The 14,134-nt window shown below is 38.8% G+C and overlaps 2 protein-coding genes across 4 annotated transcripts in view; one reads left to right on the top strand and one right to left on the bottom strand.

The window, feature by feature from the left end:
- srek1ip1.S (SREK1-interacting protein 1 S homeolog) overlaps positions 1-12,847 on the bottom strand; it is a 28,601-nt gene extending 15,754 nt beyond the window's left edge. The window contains exon 1 of one of the 2 annotated variants that reach the window (XM_018241528.2): positions 12,694-12,847. In XM_018241528.2, coding sequence (XP_018097017.1) covers positions 12,694-12,706 — 13 coding nt within the window. In that variant the 5' untranslated portion in view covers positions 12,707-12,847. 2 annotated transcript variants of the gene reach the window in all.
- Positions 12,848-12,872: 25 nt separating this feature from the next.
- cwc27.S (CWC27 spliceosome-associated protein S homeolog) overlaps positions 12,873-14,134 on the top strand; it is an 88,428-nt gene continuing 87,166 nt past the window's right edge. Inside the window, exon 1 of one of the 2 annotated variants that reach the window (XR_005963982.1) lies at positions 12,873-13,182. Coding sequence is in view for 1 of the 2 variants with exons in the window: in NM_001092730.1 (NP_001086199.1) it covers positions 13,141-13,182 (42 nt within the window). In the remaining variant the exon portion in view is untranslated. 2 annotated transcript variants of the gene reach the window in all.

Raw genomic sequence — 14,134 nt, 5'->3', positions numbered from 1 at the left:
TGAAAGCTGGAAAGAGTCAAAAGAAGGCAAATAATTAAAAAACTATAAGGAATAAACAATGAAGAACAATTGAAAAGTTGTTTAGAATTAGCCATAGCATACTAAAAGATAACTAAAAGGTGAAAACACCCTTAGTCTTTCCTTTTGCCTTGCAAGGCTGCCTTCTCCTATACCTGGTTTGTAAATGCAAAGGCAGCATTTAAAGCCCAAGTACAGGGGATGAGGGAAGACTTTGGGGGAGATCTGTGTAATGGCTGGGGAGGGGGTACACATTTGCATAATTTTTGCACACACAGCTAAATGGTTATATTCAGTACTAGAAGTTTATACACCTTTGGTATCCACTTAGTCTTGCTCCAAAACAGAAGACTGGCTTACTTTATTAACAGCTTTATCATTTTTTTAATTTTTTAAAAACAATGCATTTTTCTAGAATGTTTTTGAGTTGGAAAAGGGGTTAGTACAAAAAAAGCCTGATATGCAACACAATAGTAGAATAATAAGAAACTAAGGAATGGAAAAAACATGACTGCTAATAACAATAGTGGTGAGTGAAATTTTTCTTTGTGTTTCGATTTTTTGAGTTTTTTTATGACCAAAACTGTCAAATTAGACTAGGGAATTGTTCAAATTCAATTACAGTTTTTTAAAAATTCTAATTCAATTTCCAAGATTTATCATACTCTGGCCCTTTAAAAATTCAAATTCGACACCTTTTCACTTTTGTTTTTTGCTTTTTATTTTTTTATTGACAAACAATCATAAATAAATAGATTAAAAAAAAATTAAAATTCGACTATTGCGGTTTTAATCAATGGGAGACATCTTGGGATCAATTTGGAGTTGTTTGCAGCCTTTCCGACATTCGAGTTTTTTTCTCCGAAAAAAAAAAAGGAAAACGGTTTGAATTCGATTTGAGTTTTCGGGGGCGATCTTATTCACCCGAGTTTAACAAATTCGATTTTTTTAATAAATTTCGAGGGAAGTTTTAAAAAAACTCACATGAATTCTAAATTCGACCTTTGATAAATGTGCCTCTTAATATTAGGCCACACTATAACGCAAGGGATTTTGGAAGCAAAGACAGTTCAATGGCACTTTAATATAAAGCCTGAGTGAAACAAAGGAAATATATTTAACATGAATATTATACATTTGTCTCTTTAAACATTTCAATTAAATCAACAGCGAACTTAAAAAAATAAATAAAAAGCTTCTTGGTCTCCATGTATAATACTAATGTTGAAATCCACTCTCATTTTACTCTTTTTTCATCTCGGAAAGATGTTACACTCCGATGTTATGTTTTTTTTTTGTAAGAACTACCTTGACCTCTCTTTTTACAAGAAAACCCCATTGACTATAAAAGGAAATGCATTTTTAGAACATAAAGGCTTTTTGAGTGAATAGTCTTATCACCACTCCAGACTCCTGCTGAACTATAAACTGAACTAAATCACATCAAATTCTTGGAAAAGGCCATTAAGTGCCATCATGCATTGTAGATGAAAAAATAGCTTGAAAATCATTTCTCCCTCTCCTACTGTTTCCATTCACTGTTCCCTTTATTTTAATTGATTGAACGAAAATGGAGACTATACAGAATTCAGATCTGCTTTTTTTTGCATACAACAATTTGCATTTACGCTGAATGCTTTACAATGCTCTTTTTTTCCTTTAGTAAAACTGTTCAATGCTAGAGCACAGTCAGACTGGCTTAAAAGAAGCAGCTATCATTTTTAAAGTTAAAGTTAGATTTAGGTTTCCATTTTTTACAATATACAGAAAACAGGTTTAAATCTGCGCATGTGTTTTTTCACGATGGCGACTGCCATGCCAATTTCTCCGAGAGCAGAATTAAAGCTAATCTGTTCTATTAAATCTGACATTTTGGAAATGGTGCTTCCATTTCTTTGACGCTATAGCGAGATAGCTAAAGTCCTACGTTTATAAGAAGGAGCTTATTGATTAACACTGGGCAAATTATTACCTGGGTAATAATCCATGGCAACCAATCAATGATAACCTTTTTTCAGCCAGCTTGAGTAAAACAACAAAAGTAAGCATCTGATTGGTGGCTATGGATCGTTACCCAGGTGCAAATCTTCCTAGTGTTAGTATAAGAGCCCCAAAATATCTAAAAATTAAAAAAAAAAAAAAAAGTTTAAAAGTTTTTTTTTCCCGAGAGTGCAGGGGATTAATTCCGTATACAGGGGATTTTCAAATAGAAGCCTGCTCGGTGCTCCCAGTATCTAACTTGTCATGGCACTGCACATGGTTCTATAGCACTGATCCCCAACCAGTAACATGTTGCTCTCCAACCCTTTGGATGTTGCTCCCAGTGGCCTCAAAGCAGGTGCTTATTTTGAATTCCAGACTTGGAGGAAAGTTTTGGTTTCATAAAAACTAGATGTACTGCCAAACAGAGCTTCAATGTAGGATAACAATCCACATAGGGGCTACCAAATGGCCAATCATGGCCCTTATTTGGCACCCCAGGAACATTTTTCATGCTAACGTTGCTCCCCAACTCCTTTTATTTCTGAATGTTGCGCACAGGTTGAAAAAGTTGGGGATCTCTGTTCTAAAGGGACAAAGTGGTGCCCTGCCAGTCCAGTGCAATACAGCAGATGTTGCTTAATTCTACCTATGGTTCTGTAAAACCCAGTGTGTAGGACCTGAATTGTAAGTTTAGAAGATGGCAGTCTGTACACTGGGATTTTAGTGGTGAACATGAACAGATACATTAAAGGACATTTTGCAAAGAATTGTAGGAATATCAGTCAAGGCTTGGGTCAGAAACTAGCCTGGGTGGTTATATAATCTAAAATTATATCTATGTGTGACAGGTGCTTTTAACATACACATGTCTGTGACATCCTATCTCCACTTATATCACACTTATATAGAGGGATTGTAAGGTCAAACGGATATTGCCGATGAGTGTGACCAAAGGACGTCAATGAACACACACCCACATTAAGAAAAACCAGATGCAGAGACTGTAGTTCATTGGCCAATTCCTGGGGTGCTCTACTTTGCTTCATGTCATGGTTTCTGACTCCTGGTCTGTCCCAGACTAGTTTGCACACACAGCCTGCCTTAACCTCTGTCTGATGTTTGTGACATGGATAAACTCTGAAATGGAAAAAATTTAAGACATTTACATAGAACTGTGCTTTCCTTATGCCTCGTATCAAGACACTCACTACCTGTCTCAAGGTTACTCTATATCATTGCTGTTAAACTGATGACATGGAGTGGGCTGCTTATTACTTATGCATCATGTTCAAGGGTCTGATTATATTAAAGGGAAACAATCGCGGAAATGAAAATGTAATATAAGCTTCATCACACTGAAATAAGAAACTTTCTAAATACAATCATTTAAAAACTATTGTTTCTGAAATAATCAAGTTTATGTTCACTATTCCTCTCTCAGCATCTGTTTCTCCTCATTCTGTCTTCATGCAGTGGTTGTGTGTCAGATGCAGAATTAGCACAATAGGTAGTTATTTTGTTACATTTTGTTTGTACTGGAATCAGTTAATTGAATAAGCTGTAATTCGTCTGCTGGGAAATGAAGCCCCGGTATAAGATATATTGGATCTAACTGTCAATAAATATATGACACTCAAATGCTGCACGAAGACAGAATGAAGCACCACAGATGCTGAGACAGGGATAGTGAAGATAAAATATTTCAGAAACGTTACAGAATTTTTAATTGATTGTATTCTTATTTCTGTATGATTAAATTTTCACAATTGTTCCCCTTTAAATTTTCATTTTCACTATAGTTCCCCTTTAAAATTATGATGATATACTACAATGAAGTCTATGGAGCCCTTTAGCAGACTAGAGGCCATAAAACTCCTTTGGAGGGCCACCTAGGGCCCAACGATCAGAACGGAGGCCAAACAGGCGGTCAGATCGCGGGACTGCATCAACGAAAAGAAGCGGCTGCAATCCGACGGGATTTTCTAACCTACCCGATCGGCATCTGCCCGACTGTCGGCCAGATATCGATCGGGAAATCTCGTCGGGGGGGGGGGGGGGGCTCAACACACAGGCCGATAAGCTGGCGACTTGGTCTGTCGGCAGCTTTTATCGGCTCGTGTATAGGGGCCTTTAGTGCCATAGCACAGGTCTGAAATTGATCCATGTTGTGCAGGTTTGTGGAAAAGTGGATTCATTGGGTTTTGTATTTTCTCTATTTTTTTGATACCTGAGCAGAAAACTTGAATGTATTACAAGAGAGATGTGACTAGCCAGAAGAGAAGAATGGTGTATTTAAAGAGAATCCACACAGCCCATTTCATTTCAATTGGACACAAGAGTTTACACAAGGGCATCCTTTGAAATGCCATCTTGAAACTAAATTACATCTGCAAGCTAGAGAGGACCAGTGGAGCTAGGTGCCCTGTATTTATCATTTCCACATGGGAGGCTGATATAGCAATGCTTGTGCGTTGTTTCAGTACCCAAATGCTTGAGGCCAAAGGCTTGAACATTATTATTAATTAGCCCCCAAGTAAAGGGCTCCCTTATGCCCAGCAGCACTGCAGCCTGCACCTAGCACTGGATTTTTAAATATAGCATAAGGTGCATAGTCTAACATGCAAAGAACATTGCTCTGGATGCAAGTGCTCTGTACATGGGCCCTAAGGGGTTTAACTTTGTTCCTTTAGTGATCTAGTACTTGTGCTAGAGGCAATGCCAGCTGTTTGAAATTGTACCTACTCTGCATGAACTAAATGCATTAATAAAAAAGGCACGAAACATCAATAAATATAATTTTTTTGATAGTGAAAGGGACTGCTCTCAAATTAAATATTTATTCACTGATATGGAGTTTCAGAATCATACATTTAATATTTATGAGTGTGAAAGCTGCACTGACTGATAATGATATGAGGGTTCCCCCTTGCACAGGTGTGTGCAGCTGTGCGATACTGTTACACGAGCACACTACTGCTGAAAGGCAATATTAATATGTATGTAATAAAATAATAACCAACAGTGCGCTTATTTCATTTGATTATATTAAACCAGCAATCCTGGCTTAATAGGATTGCTTTGGGTTACTGCACAGAGATCTTAATCCAAAATAAATTAAAAACGTGTTTGAGTACAATGGCACTGCACGGACACCGAAAATAAAAAAAATTCTCAAATATTTTCTATTTGGAGTAACAGAATTAACTCATGAACGTAGAAAGGCAGACTCTGGAGGTAAGTAATACTGTGCCCTGTTTGGTGGTACCATCTTAATTGAATTAGGGGTATTCAGACAAGCTATGTATTGGCTTAATTTGCATGTGACGTTCCCTAATAAAAGCAGCCTCACAAAAACAGATATGACAATGTATAGAAGCTTACTATATGGATGCAGCTGGACTTGAATACCTCTTGGATTAAATAAAATTGCACTACATAGATCCACTGGAATGTATGTTTATAGAATACAAGGTCGGGTCCAGGCATGGGCTAAATGCACACTCTTACATTGCTCTATTAATATTTATATTAGGGATGCACCGAATCGGCCAGGAGATTCTGCCTTTTTCAGCAGGATTCGGATTCAGCCGAATCCTTCTGCCCGGCCGAACTGAATCCTGATTTGCATATGCAAATTAGAGGCGGGAGGGAAATCACGTGACTTTTTGTCACAAAACAAGGAAGATTTTTTTTCTCCCCTTCAAACACCTAATTTATATATGCAAATTAGGATTTGGATTCGCCCGAATCTTTCACAAAGGATATATATATATATATATATATATATATATATATATATATATATATATATATATATATATATATATATAGATATAGTCAACTACAAGAGGTCCTCTGCACTCAACCCATTATCAATATATTAAAGACAGCGACATTTTGTGCATACTGCTACTAAAAAATGCCTTACCCTTTAAACAACACAGGGATTGTTTGTCCATATATTGCAATATATTTAAGCTGGCCAACTACGTCAAAGTCATCCCATATCTGGCCAGTCCTACGCTTAATTTTCATCTGATTCATTAAGAATTCAATTGCTTAATTATACATTTTACAAAGGGACTAAGTTTTACCTGCAACTTACTAGCTGCTTTCAAAGTAAAACTCCCAAACTTGGCTGCCCTTTTATTAGACACCAGTGGGATCACCTGACTATAGCTGGGAGGGGTGGGAGCTACAACACGGAGCTGGTCACTGCTCCTGCACAACTATAACAAACAAGGGAAAGTTGTGCTCACCACTATTTTTTAAAACCATTAGGCGGGGGTGCAATGAGGGTGTGACCACAAAATACATATAGTCAACTACAAGAGGTCCTCTGCACTCAACCCATTATCAATATATTTAAGACAGAGACATTTTGTGCATACTGCTACTAAAAAATGCCTTACCCTTTAAACAACACAGGGATTGTTTGTCCATATATTGCAATATATTTAAGCTGGCCAACTACGTCAAAGTCATCCCATATCTGGCCAGTCCTACGCTTAATTTTTAATTTGAAAATTAAGCGTAGGACTGGCCAGATATGGGATGACTTTGAGGTAGTTGGCCAGCTTAAATATATTGCAATATATGGACAAACAATCCCTGTTTTGTTTAAAGGGTAAGGCATTTTTCAGTAGCAGTATGCACAAAATGTCGCTGTCTTAAATATATTTGATAATGGGTTGAGTGCAGAGGAATCTTGTAGTTGACTATATGTATTTTGTGGTCACACCCTCATTGCACCCCCGCCTAATGGTTTTAAAAAATAGTGGTGAGCATAACTTTCCCTTGTTTGTTATATATATATATATATATAGATATATATATAATTGTCAAGGGGATCCGCACACCAATTTTTCTTTTTAGTGAATATTTATTCCACTGTGCATTCCAACTAGGGATGCACCGAATCCACTATTTTGGATTCGGCAGAACCCCCGAGTCCTCCACAAAAGATTCGGCCGGATACCGAACCAAATCCTAATTTGCATATGCAAATTATGGATGGGAAGGGGAAAACTTTTTTACTTCCTTGTTTTGTGACAAAAAGTCAGGAGATTTCTCTTGCTGCTCCTAATTTGCATATACAAATTAGGATTCGGATGGGCAGAAGGATTTGCCCAAATCTTGTTGAAAAAGGCATCCCTAATTCCAACGTTTCGATACACATTAGGATCATATATATATATATATATATATATATATATATATATATATATATATATATATATATATATATATATATATCTATCAAAAGGGCTCCACCGAAATAGAATAAATGACCCTGGTGCTACTAAGCAAAGCTGCACACAAAAAATTACCTGGAAATAGGGCTGCCACCATCTGTCTCGTAGAACTCCGGGCAGGGGGTGGAGCCGTGACATAATGGGGTAGGGTCATAATGTTAGCGGCAGGTCATGATGTAAGGGGCGGGACTAGGATGTGGCGATCAGTGACTGCCTGATCGCCACGTCAATCATAGGAAATCCTGTCCGGGTCAGAATAGAACAGGTGGCAAACCTACTTAAAAAGGCGAAGTGAACACTGGAACTTATTTTTAAAAAAAAAAAAAAAAAATCACAGATCATTCTTGATAAAGGTCTTAGAATATATACATATATATAATAAATATATACAGTAGATATAACAAATATCATGACCTCAGACATTAAGGTTGGTTGGTTCTTTATTATTTTGTTGTTGGAAAGTGCGGTATCACCATGCATAAGTTCAAAGAGCTCTCTGAGGCCTTTATAAAGGAGGTTATAGATTACTATGATCTTGGTAGGGATCGTTCCACTGTCCAAAACATTGTGGATAACTGCCAAATTGCTCAGACCAGGCCAACCCAAAAGCAGAAAAAAAAAAATTTCAACACAGGACTTACAGGTTCTCACCGCTACTCATGTCACAATGTATGTGAGTTGAGCAAGAACCTTTTATGTTCAGAAAGAACATTATGGCAAGACTAAAGTTGCTGGATTTTAAACTGTTTTGATGCAGTTCACTAGCGAATGTAAAATTGGGGTTTTACTGCATAGATAGAAGAAAAAAAAAAATCATAATGTTCTAAATGTGCTTGAGCACTGTACCGTGTTAGCCATCGTTCAGACAAAAAAAAAAAAAGGAATGCAAGCTTTCGAGATTTTAAATTAAATATTCTCTCTATCATTCAAAATATATTCAAGATCTTCATGAATACATAATGCATATATTATGCATGATTAGGAGGAATATATTATGCATGATTATAGTTTTGTGAAAGCTTGCACTCTTCCAATCAGTCAATAAACAGTATAATGTAACCACAAAAAGTTTAAAATCAAACTTCATTATTTTCAAAGTTCAAAGATCAGGTGCATGCCAAACAAAAGAAAAAGTGAGAACATGCAGACTAACCATTGGTATAGGAAGGAAGAAAGCTCAAGGCAGCAGTTGAACTGCAAGATTAATCGTAATGTATAATAATGAATGTAAATTGCAAAAGTGCTCAAATGAGAATTCTTATTTGGGCAGAAATATACAGTAAGCTATAGGGGGTGAGTATAAGTCTTCTGTGTGTTTTATAAATACATAATGATGTTTCAAAGGCAAGGATTCTGAAAATACATTTTACATAAGTTAGAAATTAGATTTTTTTCCCCTAAATATAATAAATCACAAGTTCAAAGAAAGTTATTAAGGATAAACTCTCCGCTAAGCTCCTTTGCAGCCCTGATGCTGGGACTGAGCCAGATTTTATTGACAGTACAAATTTGAAACCGGGCCGCATTTGGACATGTCTGCTTTAGACTCTACGGCACATGTGGCACCATATCAATGAGAATTGCCTGCGCCCACGGAAGGGCCCTCCTTACACTCAGTTATTAAGGATAAACTCTCCGCTAAGCTCCTTTGCAGCCCTGATGCTGGGACTGAGCCAGATTTTATTGACAGTACAGTCCACTTAGAAGCTTCAGGAGACAAGTGCTCTGCCCTCTACTGCAGTCTCTGGATACTGGAGTCTTTGCACAAAGAAATAGGGATGGTTTTTTCACCCATCCCTTCCAGTGTCTTTATTCTCTTGGATTCCCTGCTACCTTTCTAATCTTTCTTTTATGGGGAAATGTAATAAAAGTCGGTAATATATAAATATAAAAAGATATTTTTGGTTCACTAACCAAGGAGTGCGGATCCTCTTGAACTTTACATAAATACTTTGACCCTGCACCCACGTTTATGGAAAACTGGTTCAGAGTGCAAGCATCTGATTCAGGTTATATATATATTTTTTGCGATGAACAAAGTGTTTTTTATTAAACACACATAACTCCAACGTTTCGGTTCCGCCTGGGAACCTTTATCAAGGATCCCAGGCGGAACCTATACGTTGGAGTTATGTGTGTTTAATAAAAAACACTTTGTTCATCGCAAAATGGAGTGTGCTGATCCTTCCAACCTTTATCTATGATTTATTGATCGTGCACCTCGAGCTCACAAGCTAAGGAGTGCGGACACCACAGACAATTTTATATATATATATATATATATATATATATATATATATATATATATATATATATATATATGTAAAAAAGTCCTCTTATGAAGGGTCCAATGGCACGATACACGTAGGATGGCAGGAGCTCAAGGACCATAAAGCACTGAGGTGTCACTGTCCTTATAATACGGTGTGTGAGACTACTTACTATGCCTATCAACCAAGACAAGTGGCACAAAATGATGAGGCCAGAATAAACTGGACAACCCACTCGTGCTTAAAGAGCTTCTATTTGTCCATAAAACTCTTTTCACTTTTGGGACCCTCTTCAAGGAGAATTCAACCCCAATGTTAAAAAAAACCCAAACCCCCTACCCTACATAGACCCCCTCTCCCTCCTGTCTAAGTCTTACCCCAGGCTAATGCCCCTAACGTTTTACTTACCCATTGGTGCAGAATCAGGCATCGTTGTTCACGGGCATCATTCTTCTCTTTGGAATGAGACCGGCGTGGCGGCGCATATGCAATTGGAGAGCCGGTCTCATTCCAAAGATTACTGAAGTGGCTGAAGATGGCACTCGTGAAATCCGATGCCTGAATCTGCACCGAGTGGTAAGTAAAATGTTAGGGGCATTTGCCCGGGGTAACACTTAGGCTGGGGGGAGGGTCTATGTAAGGTAGGGGGTGGCGTTTTTTAACGTTAGGGTTGAGTTCTCCTTTAAATGTGTCAAATCTTCTAAGTCGACAGTAGGAAACTTGGCAAATGGACAATAGAAGGATTGGAAAGTGAAGGGGAGGAGTAGAAACTGTCAAAATTATCTATTTTCTGCAATATGGTGCAAAAAAACCCTGGTTCAACTATTTATACTTTTTTTCATTTCATGATAGTTCTCAGCAAGATGAGTGACAACAAATTTGCTACCTTTTTTAACAACAATACATAAAAAAACAAATATGGTCAATTGCATTAGCTTTCAATACTGCAAACACTTCTTACCGGTAGTCAAATGTTACAAATCTTAAATATAGAGGTTGAAGGCATATAAAAAAGGCAATAACATTCACAGATGTGCGAGTATAGGTTTCAGAAGTGTAGCAGAACAAATACTTGAAGCATGCATTTGATCATTGGCAAAACCATTTCATTTGAAGGGATTCTGTCACGAGAAAGCATGTTTTTTTCCCCAAAATGCATCAGTTAATAGTGCTGCTCCAGCAGACTCCTACACTGAAATCAATTTTTCATATTTAATTTTGAAATCTGATATGAGGCTAGACATGTTTGGGTGAATCTTTTGTGGAGGATACGGTTCTTCCCAGTCCAAAAGTTTATTTGTACTCTGCTTCCCTTTCGCCCTTGTTTTATCAAGGCCTCTCCAGCCATTAAAATAAAAAGGTGACTGAAAACTTTATCAAGAGTAAAGTAAATCAGTTTTAACCAGAACACACTACCTCACACAGCAATACAAGCTATTTAAAGTAAAACTATACTCCAAAATACAGATGGTTTATATATTTGAGTAAATACTTTTTTTCCTTGAGCCACCATTACATAATTGTTTGTTTGCCCTATCAGAGTGTGTGACGTTTGTGTGTGTGTGTGGTTTATGTGTGTGTGGCGTTTATGTGTGTGTGTGGCGTGTGCGTCATTTGTGTGTGTGTGGCGTTTGTGTGGTGCTTGTGTCGTTTGGTGTTGGTGATATTTGGTGTTGGTTTGTGCGTCTGGTGTTTGTGTACGGGAGAGGAAGCTGCCAGTAGTGGGGACATGTGCCTGAACTAGGGGTAGGTGAGAAAAGAAGTATGTGCCGCCAGCACCACACACGGTTTCACCCTAGGCACGTCTCTTCTGGCACATGGGGGCAGTTTGGCTTATTGTCATGAAAAGTTTTATTTAGACCAGGGGTGTCCAAACTTTTTGCAATGAAGGCCAGATTTGGTGAGGTTAAAATGTGTGGGGGCCGACTATTCAGCCTGACATTCATTTAACTCATTTAAACAAGGAATTACGTTGCCGTAGCAGTAATATTTGGGCACATTTAGGGGCAAATTTACTTAAGGTCGAATATCGAGGGTTAATTAACCCTCAAAACCCATGGGCACCTTCCCCATAGGCTAACATTGACTTTGGTAGCTTTTAGGTGGCGAACTAGGGGGTCGAAGTTTTTTTTTTTTAAAGAGACAGTACTTCGACTATCGAATGGTCGAATAGTTGAACGATTTTTAGTTCAAATCGTTCGATTCGAAGTCGAAGTAGCCCATTCGATGGTCGAAGTAGCCAAAAAAAACATTCGAAATTCGAAGTTTTTTTTCCTCTTTTCCTTCACTCTAGCTAAGTAAATGGGCCCCCATGTTTACTGTACTGGCATGTCAGTACGACTATTGCACCTACAGCCCTAAAGATGTATGTGAAGCGGCGCGTCACTATGTGCTGTTATGTGTCTATTACTAACACCTTCAGCACACAGGCAGCTGTATAGACCAAGTGGCAGATCATTTCACTAATGTGCCCAAATATTGCGGCTACAGCTACTTAATTCCTGATTGCACTGTGCTGGCGGGCCACATTATTATTAATTTCATGATGGAGGCTGAGAGCTGGTGTAAATTTGAAACCGGGCCGCATTTGGACATGTCTGCTTTAGACTCTACGGCACATGTGGCACCATATCAATGAGAATTGCCTGTGCCCACGGAAGGGCCCTCCTTACACTCACGAATGAGGATTTTTGAAACAAATGAATTAATCCTGTAACTACATGCCTATATCTGGGGGACACGTGTTCCTGGGTCTGCCAATAACAATTCTTTATGAACAGGGAATACATATAATATATATGCTAAAGGAGGGCAGCAAGGTGCAGCACGAGCAGTCACACACACAGCATGTTACAACTTGCTCCCTATGAACACTGCTTGTTGATAACATCCGCCAAAAACGCTGAAGCCAAAACCCAAATGAAACTGCGGGATGGAGACATTGTCCTCTGCTTCCGGGGTCGGGGCTGGAGATCTCGGGCATAAAATAATGACTTTCAGGGAACTGATGACGAGAATTGCAGGTGAGAAGCTGGAGAGCCACAGGTTGGACATCCCAAATGTGCACAGTACAAACATACACACTTTGCAGTGACTTTCCGGTTCCCACTAGAGCCTGTACTATAGACGTCCTCTGTAATAAATCTACTCTATAAATCAACACTAACCTGGAACAGCCATAAGTCACGATTCTCAGCGACCAAATACAGAAAATCGCACCCCTCAAACAGTTGCTGCGCGCCTCCTAAACAATTGACTTCCTCGGAACTCAATCAATTCCGGGACCTGTTTCTGTGCGGATGGAATACGCGGTGCGCACGCACATGAATACTTTTGTTTCCCGGAAGTTTACTTTCGGCCACAAGAGAAAGGTGGTAGTACAAGCAATACAACAGAAATACTACTCTTGTGGAGCGCTAGACACTTGTTATCTTGGAGCTTTCAGGTCGGAAAATGTGTACAATAATATAATTAGGTGGGGCGCCTTTTTTTTTGTCTGTTTAGCAGTGATTCTGAAATCAGAATTTTCTCGGACACCCCTCTGGGGCTGGATGTGGGCGATTCCGTGCTGTCAGGTTGCACGCTGGAGTTTGTTTGCAAGAAGCTGAACAACAATGAGTAATATTTATATTCAGGAGCCACCGTCAAACGGCAAGGTAAGAAACCAGGGGATGCAGAAATAATATGTAGCCTGTGATTCCCACCTGCTGTTGCTGAAATATCTAGTAAAGGGCATGCAAAGTCCCTGAAATACTAAAGTGACAAAAGAACTCAGAATTTTCGGCTTTTCTAAGGCCTGTTCGAGTATCCAGTTCCTATTTCAGCCTTGTGAAAACCGAACAATAATCTGGCCAGTTAATTATCAAGTGAGGTTAATGTCTTATTACAGAAACAAAAAAAAAAATAGCAAATCAATTAAAAATAAGAATCTGTTTTTATAAATAAGCATGTCTGTATTTCAGAGCTTTCTGGATAACTGATTTCTGTATCATAGATCCCATATCTGTAATTAAAGGATTGGGCTTTACTCATCAGTAGGGTTGCTGGCCGGTAAAAATGATGGCTAAACCCAATGTTATTAATTGGGAAAAAAGATAAATATATAGGAAGGCCGGTATTTTTTTCCAGAAAAGGTGGCAACCCTACTCATCAGGCAGAATATAGATAAGATATAGGGTTGCCGCCGGTGTGGTTTTGAACTGGACATCAAAACTTTCTGTCTGGTTTACAACATTGAGAAAACTGGATGGTAATCGAGCTAGTTGCATCTAAAGGTAGTCGTACACAGAGTGATCCGCTTGTTTGGCGTTATTCCCACATTGAGATGGGGCCCAACGATCGGATCAGAATGGAAGCAATACGGGCAGTTGGATCAACAAACAGATGAGGCTGCGATCTAATCTTTCGGCCGTATATAGATCGGGTCGCTCCTCGGATGGTCCCCCACTCGAACAAATAAGCTGACGACTCGGTCTGTGTATGGGGGCCTTTAGTGATGCAATAACCCCACCCTAGCAACATAACTCCACCTACTTGAATGTATCTGCCTCATATGTCACCACTGCTCCACCCTCATGCGATCAGCCCCACCCCCTTTGTTCGGGTTTA

The sequence above is a fragment of the Xenopus laevis genome, chromosome 1S (assembly GCF_017654675.1).
Source record: "Xenopus laevis strain J_2021 chromosome 1S, Xenopus_laevis_v10.1, whole genome shotgun sequence".
Classification (NCBI taxonomy): Eukaryota; Metazoa; Chordata; class Amphibia; order Anura; family Pipidae; genus Xenopus; species Xenopus laevis.
The sequence above is the reverse complement of the archived record's forward strand: the minus strand, read 5'-3'. Positions and strand labels throughout refer to the sequence as shown.